General features: G+C 31.2%; 1 protein-coding gene across 1 annotated transcript in view; it reads left to right on the forward strand.

Annotated features, from left to right (window-relative positions):
* The window catches only part of LOC129219181 (microtubule-associated protein 9-like), a 42,711-nt gene extending 34,250 nt beyond the window's left edge, over window positions 1–8,461 (forward strand). The window contains exons 6-7 of the mRNA XM_054853500.1: window positions 1,934–2,079; window positions 7,378–8,461. Of these exons, the coding sequence (XP_054709475.1) occupies window positions 1,934–2,079; window positions 7,378–7,597 (366 nt within the window). The 3' untranslated portion in view covers window positions 7,598–8,461. The remainder of the gene's footprint in view (window positions 1–1,933; window positions 2,080–7,377) is intronic.
* The last annotated feature ends 6,602 nt before the right edge of the window (window positions 8,462–15,063 follow it).

Consider the following 15,063-nt stretch of genomic DNA (forward strand, 5'->3'; position numbering starts at 1 on the left):
GCGAAGGAGAACACTGACTATTTCCTCGTAATTTTCAGATTTATAATTTCCCAAAAAGTTTTTTGTCGCACTCGGACTTAGATAAAATAGAAAGCTTTCTGCGAACACAAATCCTAACTGGAAATTTTTCTGCAAATAATTATTTTGCCTAACCCACCCTTGAATAAAGAATTGTATTTATATTCAAATATGAAAGAGACAAAAAAAAAAAAAAAATGCTCCAAATCATTTAACTTTTTTAAAACAATAACATAGTTTGTGCTTATTTTTCACCAACTGAAGAAAACTGCCAAAACCATTATTTTTTTCACACATGCGCTATAGAAGGCTTTTGGAAAAAGGTTTTAACAGTAATGAACTGGGATTAAAAAAAGATATTATTAACATTAGCAGTTTGAAAAAAAATTCTGCATATCCAAAAACTTTCTGAGAATGCCTTTTCGCACGTTTGTCTATATTATGCAAGACTGGTCACACTTTGAAATGATGACCATGCTTCTTTTTCAATTGGAGTTAACACATTGTCAAAGCTTGCACCTTTGATTAAATTTCTAATTTGAGGACCAACAAAAATTCCTTCTTTAATTTTGGCATGACTAATTTGAGGAAACTTTTTCATTAAAAAAGCAAATGAAGGATCTTCTTTATCCATAGCCTTAACAAAATTTTAAAAAAGCCCCAACTTGATGTGCAACAGTGGTAATAAAATTTGATCCGATTTTACAAGTGGAACTTTTTGTACATTCTTTTCTCCAGGAATAAAGGACTTACGCTTTTTGATGTTCGTTAAACAGAAGTAACAATCTGTGATATGATTCGCTGGTTCCCGCCACACCTTCAGTATTGCAAATTTCATATGACGTTTTCTTTTTTCCCACTCGGTGAGTCATCTTAGACAGGTACAACAGCAAATATGAGCCGCCCACTTTTTATCTTCATCACCAATTTGACATCCGAAATATAGTTTGTAATACTTTTCAAAAAGCGTAGTAAAATTTCGTCGTTGTGCTTTAAACGTAACTTCACCACATACATAACAAAAGTTATCTGGATAATTGGGGAGCACGTCCACGGCTTTTTCGAACTAACTTTTGTGAAAAATGTTAACAAACAAATATTTGGTTACAATTAAAACTAAACGAACTTATTTTGCATCCACTTCGAGCAAGATCTGCATTCAAACTAAAGTATCCAAAAAACATAATCACAACGTCTGCTTAAGCGTTGTGGCGCCACCCTGTCTAGACTGACTGGTGACTTGACAAAAAAAAAAAAAAAAAAAAAAGAAAACTTTTCATTATTAAATATATAAAGAAAGAGGTATTTTTGATTTTTTAACAAATTAATTTATATTGCTAATATGTAAGCAATTTTGGCCAAATTGTGTAATATACCTAATAAAAAAACGCCCATTAAAAAAAAAATTGGTGGGTGATAGAAAAATTCTAACTGCATATTTGAGTTCAGCATCAAAAATGTTATTAGAAGCTAATATTTTTGTTTGTGGGCCAAAAATCATGTAGAACAGGGATATCAAAAAATAAGCTCTACCTCATTGGCTTCTGAGCAAGTCATGTATTAATTTAAAACTGACAATAGATGCTATTTCTGTGCTCCTTATTTGAATATTGCAAACACTGTCTCATCTTCAGAGGTCAAACCAATACTCATTGATTAATGGGAGAAGAAAGGCTATAATTTTGACACATAAGTGAAGTGTACTGATGAGAATCATTGTTGCTCACATATGAAAGAGATTTGAAAATTTTACTAACCTATTTTATACCATGCAAAGTTAGTGTAAAATTGTTTTTTGATGTTTTGTGTGCGGGCATTTATTTCAAAATAAACTAACAGCAGAGCAGTTTTGAGTTAGTAAAGCATATCAAATTTTTAGTATTATCTTCATTGATTTCTAAATTTTCTTTTGAAGGTTTTTAAAATGTGGAAGAAAAACAAAGATGCAATACTGATGAAAAGAAAATTTGAGGAAAGTCGCTTAAAACAAGAACAAAATGTAAATTCACTGATGAGTGCAGAACTACGAAAAGAAGAAGCAGAGCTGGCTTATGCTGCTTGGTAAGAATTATATTTGGCTTGCATTGATGATTTTCTTTCCTGCAGCCAAGTATAAACCAGCCTTTGAAATATCGTTTTCAAGTAAAACAGGCCAAAGTAGCCCAAATTATCAAGTTATTTAAATTCAGTTCAGGGGGAATTGGGTATGCCTTTCACAGCAACCCCATTGAGATATTTTTGGAAATGATCATGTTTGTTTAAAATTCTTATGTTGGCTATTAAGGTTTATCATTGGAACTATATTGCATAGTAAGCTTTCCCAGTTATCCTTGCACCAATTTTTGAGGAATTTCATACCCTGGTTCAAGCAACTAATGGCAAGAGTTTGTGATAGACTATTTCTCATATGACCAAACTAGAAAAAGAGTCGATTTACATTTAATAGGGTAATGACACCACTAACAGACAAGAGTCCAGTAACAGGGATTTAAATAATAAGAATTTTAGACGGGTAAAACTGATGTTGTTGTGGCTCATGAATACAGTGCAACCATCTACTGTCATCAAAGTGAAGGTTATGAGCCAGATGGTATTTACAAGGCAGGGGTTGAAGGTTATAAAGCGCCACCACGAGTGCTGGACGATATATCAATATACCACTGAACACCGGCTTCATAGCCACATCATAAAAACCGGTTTTTTCAAAATTGAACCCATGATATATCACAGCCGGCGGTATATCGTAAACGAAACCAATGTCTTCGAATTTCGAATTCACCGACTCTGGAATCGGCTGCACGAAACTGGTTGAATTGCGACTTCTCCGACGGATGTTCGACTTGCCTCAACCCTATATTTGGAAAGTACAACAAGTTCAATATTTCAAAAAATGAAAAAAATGGTATTTATAGATGAAACTTATATAATGATTTTTGATCTGTAAATAATTTTGACCCCCCCCCCCCACAAAAATCCATTATCCTAATATTTGGGCAGTATTGTAAATATGTTAAATTTGAAAGTGATGCAGGCCCATCTTAGGTTGAAATCATTAATGCATAAGGCAAAATTTTAATCCAGTTGCTGTATGGTGAAGCAAATGCAATGGTTTAACCATTTGCAGTCCTATGTCAGACTCAGTCTGACGGTAAAAATTTGCCATTCTAGTCCTAAGCACAGTCTTAGGGTATGTGTATGACTTATAACATTTTCCAGTTACATTTTATCCTTAATTTTTTGGATTTACCAGGAGGAAAACCTTTTTTTTTTTAAAATGACCTCAAGGGATTAACATCATATCTAAAATGTAAGTTGTTTTTACCTATCGGTCTTAGATATTAGTAATTGTACACTAGGGTGTCCTCCCCTCTCCCCCCAAAAAAATCACATTTTCATGTTGCTTACTTTCTTATATTTTTTCTTTCATGTTAAAACAATTGTAAGAAGAGTATGATATTATTTGAACAATGGCAACCCGTGCCAATTTGCGTCTGAAAGTGTGAACGTAGCACTTGTGTGTATACTAAGATAAATCGGAATAGACTGATGTACCGGAAGAGTGTTTATCCAAAAAAAAAAAAAAAAATATTAAGGCATCCCACACTAAGCCAAAATATAATTTACTTCAAAAATAGATTTTTTTTCTATACATTTTTTTAAAAGTAGAAAACAGATTTTAAGAAATCTTCAAGCCAAAAAATATAAACAATAAAGTAGATGATTAGCATTAAATTGAAGTTTCTACTCTCATGCAATAATTAAGTATCCCTCATAGTACTCACAAATATGGATTTTTTTTTCAAGTTTAAGTTAAAATTTTCATTTTAAATACGTTATAATTTTATTATTGCAAATGTTGATTTCAAAATGCATTCGCTAATTTTTTATGGCTAGTGACGGATACCTAAATATTTTTTAATTTGAATGAATGTTTTTGTGGTACATGTGGGGCTGACTACATTTTATCAACAGGAAATTTCAATTTTCTGAAAAAAGTTTTTTTTTTTTTTTTTTCAATTTGGCATAGCACACAAATGCTGGTTCACACTTTCAGATGCAAGTCGGCACTGGTTGCTGTAGTTCAAATAATATGAAACTTTTTTTAAGAATCGTTTTGACACAAAAGGAAAAATATTTAAGAGGCTGTGCGACTATAAAAATCAACTTACATTTTTTTTGGACACCCTATTGTGCATTATTTTATAAATAGTTAGTACCATTTCATAAATAATAAGTACATTTATTATGTTATATTTTCTCCTATAACATTCAAAACTGTTTTGTTTTATTTTACTTTTTATTAAATGAACAAATATTTATATAAATTTAAATAGCACAGTCGAATCCCGACTTACGCGAGGGATGCGTTCCAAGACCCCTCGCGTAAATCGAAATTTCGCGTTGTGGAATAGGGTACGTATACACAACTTTTTGATAAACATAAACAATTGTTCTAGACACTTGTAAACGCCCTTCAAACTGCTTTGATCCATTCCTTAAGTATTTGTCAATGTTTTCCACATAAAGGACTGAATTTATACTGCATTTTAAGAAAACCTATGTTATTCAATATAAAATAGATACTTGTATGATGCAAAAACCAATGATCAATGGGAGAGTAAGGCTGAGTGTAGTACTATTTGTACGGTATACATTGATAATAATAGTGAAATGCAACCCTATTACACTTACTCTACAGTAGTAAAAGAAATATAATAATTCTTTTATTTAGTTTTAAGGAACTTTCCTTCCCTAGCTTAAGCACATTTGAATATTACTATGTTAAATGAACTTGCACTTTTAGAGTGGAAAATACAGAATGGTTATTTGTATAGACTAGAAGTGTGACATCAATGGCAAAACATCGATGTTAGAAATTAAAACATCAATAGTATTAAAACATCGAACCAAAAAACATCAATGTTTCCAAACATCAATGTTTTAAAACATCGATCTTTTTATCAATGTATAACATACATTTTTGAATATACTACACTAATTTAAGCAATACAAAAGAATGCGTACCCCACAAATATAGTGAAAATACTGAACCTGAAATAATAAATATAATTTAATAAGAATAATTTCGCAATATCTTGGTATTATAGTGGGACAAAAATTGATAGTAAGACAAGCACCGATTAATAAAAACTAGCTATAGTAATGAGGAAATATTTTCAAACTGAATGAAACTAAAAGTAAATTTACATCAAAAAAGAATCTTAGAAAAAATGTACCAACACTTACCGTTAGTTGAATGATGAGAAAAAGTTGTGCTAATTATTTTAAAAATGCAAAATTAATTCTAACAATTATTTTTAAGAGAAAGAAATATGTGTTGTACTGTTAGTTAATAATTAAACACAAATCGTAAGTAATAGAGGGACGACTTGTTGGGGGAAATCGATAAATAACCCCGAATATTGGTGTTTGACAGTTTGAAGAAAAAGAAGTTTGTTTACTTTGTCCCTTCACAAGCACATTTCTCTTTTCTCAGACTATCCCACCAGTCAGAGAAACATCTCTTTCCGATGAAATAGAAGTTGCCATCACTATCAAATACTTTAAAGCAACTTTTACCAGCTCTGAATTTTTAAAGTTATAATTTTCACCGTACGATTTTCCTTTAGTTTAAGAACAGGAGTCTTGAAACAGACTGCAAGTTCTGGCACCAGACTACCAGTGTCAGGTTCTTCCATTAGCTTTGTCCTCTTCCTCATTCTCTAGTTAATCTTCTACTATCTTGTAGTGATCTCTTCCCAAAAATCATCCTCTACACAGAAAAATTAATCTTATAAAATGGGTGCAAAAAAAGGATTGTTTTTTTGGCAACTCCATAAGTAAACTTAATTACCTAGGGAGAAAATTGGAGCAAATTTTATGATAATTTTCAATTAAAATGCAAAAACATCAACATCGGAAAAACATCAAAACCAAAACATTGAGAGTAAAACATCAATGTTAAAAACATCGAGAGTAAAACATCGATGCTTCCAAAACATCGACATTGATGTTGCACCCCTAATATAGACTAGCAAAGTGATGATTCGACTAGTTCGGTGTGGGAGCTTCTGGGCTTAAGTGATGCTAAAGGGATGACGTAAATTCACGAAACCAATATCTAGTTGCCAGAATCAAAGACAATACCCAGCAATTCCTTAACGAAAATTTTTGAGTTGCATCGAGAAATTGGCATTAGCTCCAAAACTCTTTACTCATGGAAAAACTCACATTACAGCCGTTTCGCGCAAGTTAAATCCTGTTGTAGTGGGAGTTGACTGTATTTTGTTTTCGCTGATAAAAAATTCTAATATAACTGAAACATCATCCACTTAAATTAACAATTACAATAATTCATTAATTTGTGATTCAATCCCATTTCAGTAATTATGAAACCTTTGTTTTTTAAGCCAGGACTATAAGCTCTATTGTGTTATAAACTTAAATTATCTAATGCCACAAGATACAAAAAATAATACTTACCAATATTTATAAACAGGGCTGGATTTGGAAGTGTGAAGGCCCCGGGGCAACGAAGGAGTGGAGGCCCCTAATCAGGGTTCGAAAAGATCATCATATTTTCGAAAATATCCGATACTTTGATATATAGCCGAATATTTTGATATATATATATATGTATGTCCGATATTTTCGACCAGTGAAAGTTGGGATATTTTGTAAAAAATTATTGTGGGGGCCCCTTTGTTGTGGAGGCCCCGGGGCAGTAGCCCCGCCTGCCCTCCCATAAAAACGGCCCTGTTTATAAATATTGAAACCCTAACCCGTAAATATCTCATAAAGCAAAAAATGGATTTACGCCACTTTCAAAATAAATGGTTCATATAATGTCAGAAAACTGAAAGAAAAACTACCTGTTCAATGAATGCTGCTTTATTCTCTCCATAAATATGCATCATCTATCTAGCTAATTTACTAACAACTAATTTGTGTTGGCATTCACTGAAGCTTTGTCACTATTAATTATAAAAGTTTTGCAATTAGAGAGAAGAATTTCGTTTTTGTTGGTTTCACAATCCTCTTTTAACGTTCTTAAAATCAAGCCTAGCAGCAGACTCTCTGAAACAAACCTTTTTAATTCAATAATTAATGTATTTGAAGCAATCTAAAACTACAAGTAAAATAAAAAAATAGAAAGAAAACAATGACATATGATTTTTGAAAGGAGCTTATCTATGTGTTTCTGTCCGTCTTAGAATATTTGAAGTAAGCTTTGTGGTTAATGACAAAATTCACTCAGGGACAACAGCAACTCTTAATAATTATTATTGTTATAGTTATGCAGGATTAATATTTATACATAAAAGCATTTCCTTTGTATCCCTCCTTTTATTGTTACAGGAAATACCATAAATATGAACTTCTAAAGAGGGAAAAGCAGAAACAAGCTTGGATGCAATTAAAAGAAAGAGAAAAGAACTTGATACAACAGAAAAGAAATGAAGAAGCCTATTTAAAATGGTTAGAGAAAAAGAATTATTTAGACACTTATACACAAGAGGAAACATTTGCTGAAGATCCAAAACAGAAGGTTCCATGGTATCCTCCTTATAAAATTTAAAAAACGTATTTCAAATTTAGAGTGTTACCAGGATCAGTCTAGCTGGGTGCTGCTACTGATTGTCAATTTTGTATTTGTTTGTAAAAATTGCTATATCGATTTACTTTTTGAGACATTGTGTTTTACTGTATTTGTAATGCCCTGATATGACCAAAGGATTTTTTTCAAGTTCGATCTGAATCAATGGGATGGATGTTGAGGTTTTTGAAATAGAATGATGATTTTATAATTCATAATGGAGGATAATCGGGACTTCCAAGATATATTAAGCAAAAAAAAAGGGGGGGGGTAGAAGAGGATCATTTATAGTTAAAAAAAGGACTTCGTATGGTAAACAATTTATTTTTAGTTAACATTGTAAAAGCTTTGAATCATTCTCCCAGTAAAAATATCCCTACAAATATGTTTAACAGAATATATTTAAATTCAGGATCCTACTAACAAAATAGAAATTAAAAAATAATAATTACTTTAATAATTTACTTAGTAAGCACCAGAATTTTAAAGATTGCTCTTTTGAAGTTTTCCAAAAAAAAAAAAAAAAAATGAATATTGTAAACATGAATATATTATGAGGAGATAACATTTCCGGGCTTATTGGCCGTGGTCTAATTGGAGTAGAAATTCCAGATGTTTCGGCCTAATTCCAGACGTTGAGAACGCCTCCCAATCAGGACCAGTAGCGCAGCAGCAGTTTGCTTAAATATCGGAGCCACCAAAGCAAGGAATCCGTCTCACCAAACTCAAACCACTGATGATGGCTGCAGCAAAGCAGCCGAAACGTCTGGAATTTCTACTCCAATTAGACCACGGCCAATAAGCACGGAAATGTTATCTCCTCATATTGACGTCAGCCGTGAAAGCCTTAACAGTATTTAATAAATATATTAATTTATTTATCCATTGAAGAAAAATTAAAGCAAAATCCAAAACATGTGTACTAGCGTGGTTCAAAAATCCGAAGGCAATATTTTTTTTGAGTTCCTACCTCCCATTTGGTTTCAGTGTAGTAGAAAATAAATGGGACAAAATTTTATAACATTTCACACTTGCTTTTCAATTTATGTGTCATTGTAAGTCTTTAGCAGAAATTATTTTTTTAAAATTTGAATTAAAAATGTCACAAGCTTTTTAAAGACCTTAAGCAGAACATACATTATGTTTAGGATTTGATAGAAGATGGTTACATATGGTGAAAAGTACCAATTTGTGGTTTTTTTGCAGTATTTTAAAAATAAGTTTAACGAGTACTCAGGGTAGCCAATGAGTTCCGATATTCAAATTGGTTGCTGTAGTAGCCTGTAATAAGAAAAATAGTCTCAAAGTAGTCACCAGGTGCAGAAAATAGTCTTCCCCTTTTTTTAATCACATTTTTCTCATATTAATGTGACAGTACTTCAATAAATAGACATATCTTGGCTGTGTAGTATGTAAACATGACAGTTCGCTGGAGGGGCTAAACCTATACAAGGATATTTTTCTGAAATTTTTCCCTAAACAACCATTAAAAAAAAAAATCCAGATTTTCCAACCCTTTTGAAAGACTGACACATTCTGGTATCATTTCTCATTGTCAGACTTAACTAAAGACAACAGTAAAAGACTGGCTGCATAAAATGAACTAGAAATGTCTTACATGAAATGCAACGCCAGCTCAGTCAATTCCAGCGGCAGTGTATTTCATGTATTTCTGCCTTAACCCTGGCGGTAACTTACTGAATAGAAATGTCTTATTCGCTGCAGAGAGATTCATAAGAAGAACCGATTATTTGCGAACAATGCCTCACGATTCGTCGTCTAGCCAAAATTAATTAAAATGCAGCTTATTAAATTGCTGATAACTTTTTACATTTTAAAGATATCGAGATCGAATTTTTTCATAAGTTGTAGAATATATCTGGACTTCTGATTATGAAGATTATTAATTGCTATCTTTTGCGCATGTGCAGTGAAAAATTAATCGCTTTAAACGCTCATATTTCATTAAATTTTCAATATTTTAACTTAAAATTTTATTATGTTTTTCTAGTATGCTGTCAAATATTCTTAAAGTTTAGTAATATTTGACGAAAAACTCTTTGTGATATGAGCCAAAAACCTTCAAAAAAAAAAAAAAATTAATTTGAATTTTGACATCTTGAATTCAAATTATGTTTTTCGCAATCATAAGTGTGTGTGTGTGGGGGATATGTGTGTCTGTGTGCAGGCATGAGTGTGTGGGTAGTTGTGTGTAGGTGTCTATGTATGCGTGTGTGTGTGTAGATGTATATATATATGTGTGTGTGTGTAGTATATGGATGCAACCTGGAGACTGTTTTCGCTATATGAGCAGCATCATGAGGATCCGGTCGACGGTGAGGCTGCTGGTGGGAAAATAAAATGATAGCACATCAAAACAGTCAAATAAAAGTAATAAGCAATTGTGATTGCTCAAAAAAAAAAAAAAAAAAAAAAAAAAAAATTATAAAATTGCATTTTGGAAAGAAATGCTTATAACTCCATGGCTGTAAGAGATACTTTCATGAAAGTATAAAAATAAATTCTAGATAGTGTTTTAATTCATTTCTGAAATTTATAGCTTATTCCCTGCTATTTACAATGAAAAATGATCAAAAACCTTTTTCCCCCTCAATTTGTTGCTTGTCCCCTAAATAAATAGTAGACTTAACTTTTGTTGGAAAATGGCAGCTGGAGTATACCTTTTATGCGAAAAAAATTACAGAGCAATCTGTTATTTATTTCTCAAGAAATGCGTAAAAATGTGAATTTATGAAAATGTTCATTTGCTGACTGGCAGTGATTTATTCAGGGCCGGATTTGGAAGTGTGGAAGCCCTGGGGCAACGAAGGAGTGGAAGCCCCTAATCAGGGTTCGAAAAGATCATCATATTTTCGAAAATATCAGATACTTTGATATATATCCGAATATTTTGATATATATCCCATATTTTCGATCAGCACTTTAATAGTAAATACATCCTGTAGTTACTGCTAGTTTTTTTTTTTAAATATTATTATTATTCATAGGGGAGAAAAAAACTTAATTTGCTGACCTGTGAAAGTTCGGATATTTTGTAAAAATTTTATTGTGGAGGCCCCGGGGCAGTAGCCCTACCTGCCCTCCCCTAAATCCGGCCCTGTAAAGGGCAATTTCTTAAGTAAACATAGTGAAAGTAAGACAAGTAGGTGCTTCAGCTCACTTTTTGGGTTAATAAGCATTCGATCCAACTCTCAAATGCAAGGCATTGCATCATTATCTCACATTCAGCGATTCAGCCTCTGCACAAAGGTAAGCATTTACTACAATGCCTTTAACTAAAAGAAGAAAAGAAACATACAATCAAAAGTCATTTGGTTTAAATATTTTATTATGATTTTTTTAGCTTAGGAAGAATCAATATACAAAAGGGCATCTTCAACTATAACAGTTGTAAGAAAATCTTTTTTTCTTTAAAATATTACATAAAATAAACAAGCATCTTCACCTTAAAACACTAAGAAAAATGTTCTATGTACATGTTTCATATTCACTTTTCATCAGAAACAAACCTGTTTCAACATATCACAGACCAGTCATTTTACAACTAGAAATTACATATCAACAATTTTGTAAATCTACTTCTCACAATATTTCTGAAAATATTTGTATTTGATGTTATTAAACAATAATCAAGTTCAACATGGAAGGAAAACAAATCTTGAAACATGTTTGTGATTTTTAATAAAAATTAAAAATGCTTTAAAAGTATAAACACATGAAAAGCACATTAACATAAAAAGATTAAAACTTGTAAAATATTCAACATTTCAAAAACATTTTTAACAAGTTATTCAGCATACAATATGCATCAAATCTCACTAGACTTTTTGAAGTAACATATAAATGAAAAGTAATGATTGACTTATTTGCATTAAATTTGTATCATGAACCAAGTTTTTTGTTTGGGGAAAACTACTTTTTAAAATTTGAATGAAAGATTCTAAGTCATAGACATGAAATTAGTTTAGGAAACTAAGGTCCATCCACTGCTCAGCTGAAATGTCTTACATTAAGCGTGGGGAAGAAAGGGTATAAATGCGTTATGTGTTTGATGCACAGAACTCATCTACTGTTAACTGACATTTTATCTAACATGCTACCAGAATATAAACTCCCTACAACAAAATCCAAGATTCCAGCATATATGGAAGAATGCTCTTTAAGTGGGATACACAAAAAGAAAAAATAATCGCCTTTTATTAAATGTCATTCACACAGAACTGATACAAGCCAATTCTTGGCACTAATTCGTTTTTATTGTGCTTCCTTGCATAAAATCCTGGTTCATGTCAAATTTGAACAATATTCATTTTGATCTTAACAACAATTTAAAAGCCATGTAGGAACTTGTAGTATACCAAATTAATTGTACAGCTTAATTACATTTAGAAACTGATATACATAAAACAATTACAAAATATTATGCATCACATTACAAAACATTTTACATTTGAAAATGCATTATTAAATAAATTAAATGCATATTTAACAAAATACAGCTTTAACACTAGATGTATAATAGGTTCTACAGTGTGAAAATCTCTCAATGATTAAAAAATACATATGAAATTAGAATATGAGAAAAAAAAATAATAACAAGTGTAAAATAACAATAATATGCTAAAAGCATGATAAAACTGAGGGATAAAGTTAAAAGTTTGAGTTAAATAATATACTTTCTTTCCATTTCTACCACATCAGAAAATTTTACGTGACTAACATGAAAATGTCATCATATTGTTTATAACTTGAAATATGTGAAAACTTTTGTAGATATATGATGAGCAAATGTATTTTGTCGACATTATATCAACGATATTCAAGCCATAGAACCTGATACTACTTCAGAATTAGGTAACTCAGCATTTCCTAACCTTTCAGAAGTTTTGTAAAAACGTTTGACATTTTGATGACAACTATACAGTTGCTGCTTCTCATCACTTTTTTTATGGACACTTGAACCGCATCTGGGGGGGGGGGGGGAGACGCATTTTAATGGCAAAACAGAAAAATAAATATCACTAAATTAACACAAAAGCTTTTGCTGTACTTGATTACAATGCTGCCTACTTGAAAGTAACACAGTAACAAATGCTTCCATTGGTACATTATTATAACGTTTAAGACCACTAAACTTAATAAAACTTAACATATGATTGTAAACTACTTCTTACAGCTATATTATTTCCTGTAATTGGTTACTAAAATCCTGCTACAAGAAATATGCATTATAAACACAATGTTTTGATTTGTTTTTTGCTCTATATTACTGAACTTGGTCTAGAATTGATGCGTCTGCAGTCCCATGTGGTCTATTGGTTTGGGACATTGACTTTTAACTATAGTTGGGGCAAACCTAACCTGGCAGTACTGTGAAGGCTACAGAGATCCTAATCACAGAATTATGATGCTGCCACATTAGGTTTACCCCAACTATACCCAGGTTTCTCCAGCACTATAACCAATCCCAGGACTAAAAGGTAGGGAGCTGGAGACAAGTATTAATAGCTCTTACTCTCAAAAATGAAAATAGGATTTTTTATATGTAACTAATAGCTTGTAAAAAAGATATTGCTCAGCTGTTGACTAGGACGATCTTGTTAAGTCATACTCACTGAATGCTTAAAGTGTGCTAAATATTTCACAAGGAATAATGATGAAAAAATAATACAGGTTAGAAAATTGAGGGAAAATACATTACTTGGGAAAAAACCTGTAACATGCATATGAAGCATTAAGAAGTCTCGCAAGAAAAGTAAATTACAGAAAAGCAAAATTAAGGCAATGAAAGAAAGGATAAATTGAAAACCCAATTTCACTATATATTTTATTTCTGGCCTGTTAGTAAGAATAACCCCAACATACCACCCATTCAGAGATTTAAGCTTAGAGAGATAAATTTAGCATTCAAAGATTGTATGTTAAGTACCTATCAGTTTCTTCTTTCTAGATTGAAGAAATGCATATCTTAAATATAAAAAAGAATGACATCATAGGTTACATGAACAAACAGAAAGAGAAAATGACTTGTCAGTTAACAATAAGAGTTAATACAAATTGAGCATTGAACTCTAAACCTCTGAATATTGTACATAATGTTTTATTTAATATTTAGTGTACAATGTATAATTAATAATGATCCATTTCATGCCTTTTTTCCATTGCCTATCTTTTTAAGCTAAACATTTACTTTTCTACAGTTATAACCAAAACATAATTTCTAATTTCCTGTTACAAATTTCAGTTAAGAAATTTTTTTTTCTCCAATTTTGAGAAAAATCAACTAACTACAACACCTGCTTGCTCCTGCAGATGCCTCTGCTTTTATACATATTTACATTCTTTACAAATGTACATTTCCACATGCAAAATAACTTTTCAAAGGAACAGCAAAAAAAAAAAAAAAATCATGACATTTAATGCACTACCAATTTGAATCCGAGAACAAATGTATAAGAAAAGCAAAACAAGATTATCATAAGTAGGAGTGAAATTTACTAAAAAAGTGGAATATCTGAGGTTAAACAAATAAAATAATTTCATCTTTTCATAGGATACAGAAATTTTAAATTGCATGGGGCTACTGAAAATGTACAAAAAAAAAAAAAAAAAAAAAAAAAAAAAAAAAAAAATGCAAAGTTTACCAGAAATAAAGTATCACAGTTCGATAATTTATATTTACAGAAAGAAAAAAAATGCATTTACATTTTCATAAAAAATAATTTAAGTAAAAAAACGAATTAAAGCCTTTTTTCTGCAAAAGTACTTTTGTTTAAAATATTTTTTTAATGAAAATAGAATATTGTGCCATTATTTGTATCTAAAATATATTTGTTTTTAAAGTGTACTCACAGTTTGACATACATTTCCTTTCATAATGAGCCCCCAAAAGATCAAGTCAAAAACTATTCTTCCCCTCATTTGCTAACAAGAGAGTGAATACTGATATGTTGAATAAAAATTCTGAAATGTTTATACACAGAACTTTTAAGCTAATTCAAACACAGAAGCTCATTCTAAACTAGATTATGCAGACCAAGCAAAAATGTTTTCCAAGTTTTAAGTAACATGGTGATAAAACATTTAGTTTTGATAGATTATTGCAAGCTCTATGTGCATTAACAAAAATTCTCTCATTGTGCATTAACAAAAACTCTATACATGAATTCTTAACTAAACACGTTTAACTTTAACATCGAGTAGGGTCTCAAAAATCCAAGCCTCGAAAGTCATAGATTCCCTTTAATTAGAGTTGCTTTATTTTAAAGTATGTTTCTTATAGCAAAAAATGATTGGCATTAAAATCTGAAAATTGAAATCTTTTGCAACGCTCAAATTTCTTGAACTACATATAAGTAATAAAAAGCTATGAAAGGCCAATGTCAACAACACTTGCCAAGTAGCATGAAATATTCATGAAGTACGAG

Source organism: Uloborus diversus, chromosome 3 (assembly GCF_026930045.1).
Source record: "Uloborus diversus isolate 005 chromosome 3, Udiv.v.3.1, whole genome shotgun sequence".
NCBI classification, from domain to species: Eukaryota; Metazoa; Arthropoda; class Arachnida; order Araneae; family Uloboridae; genus Uloborus; species Uloborus diversus.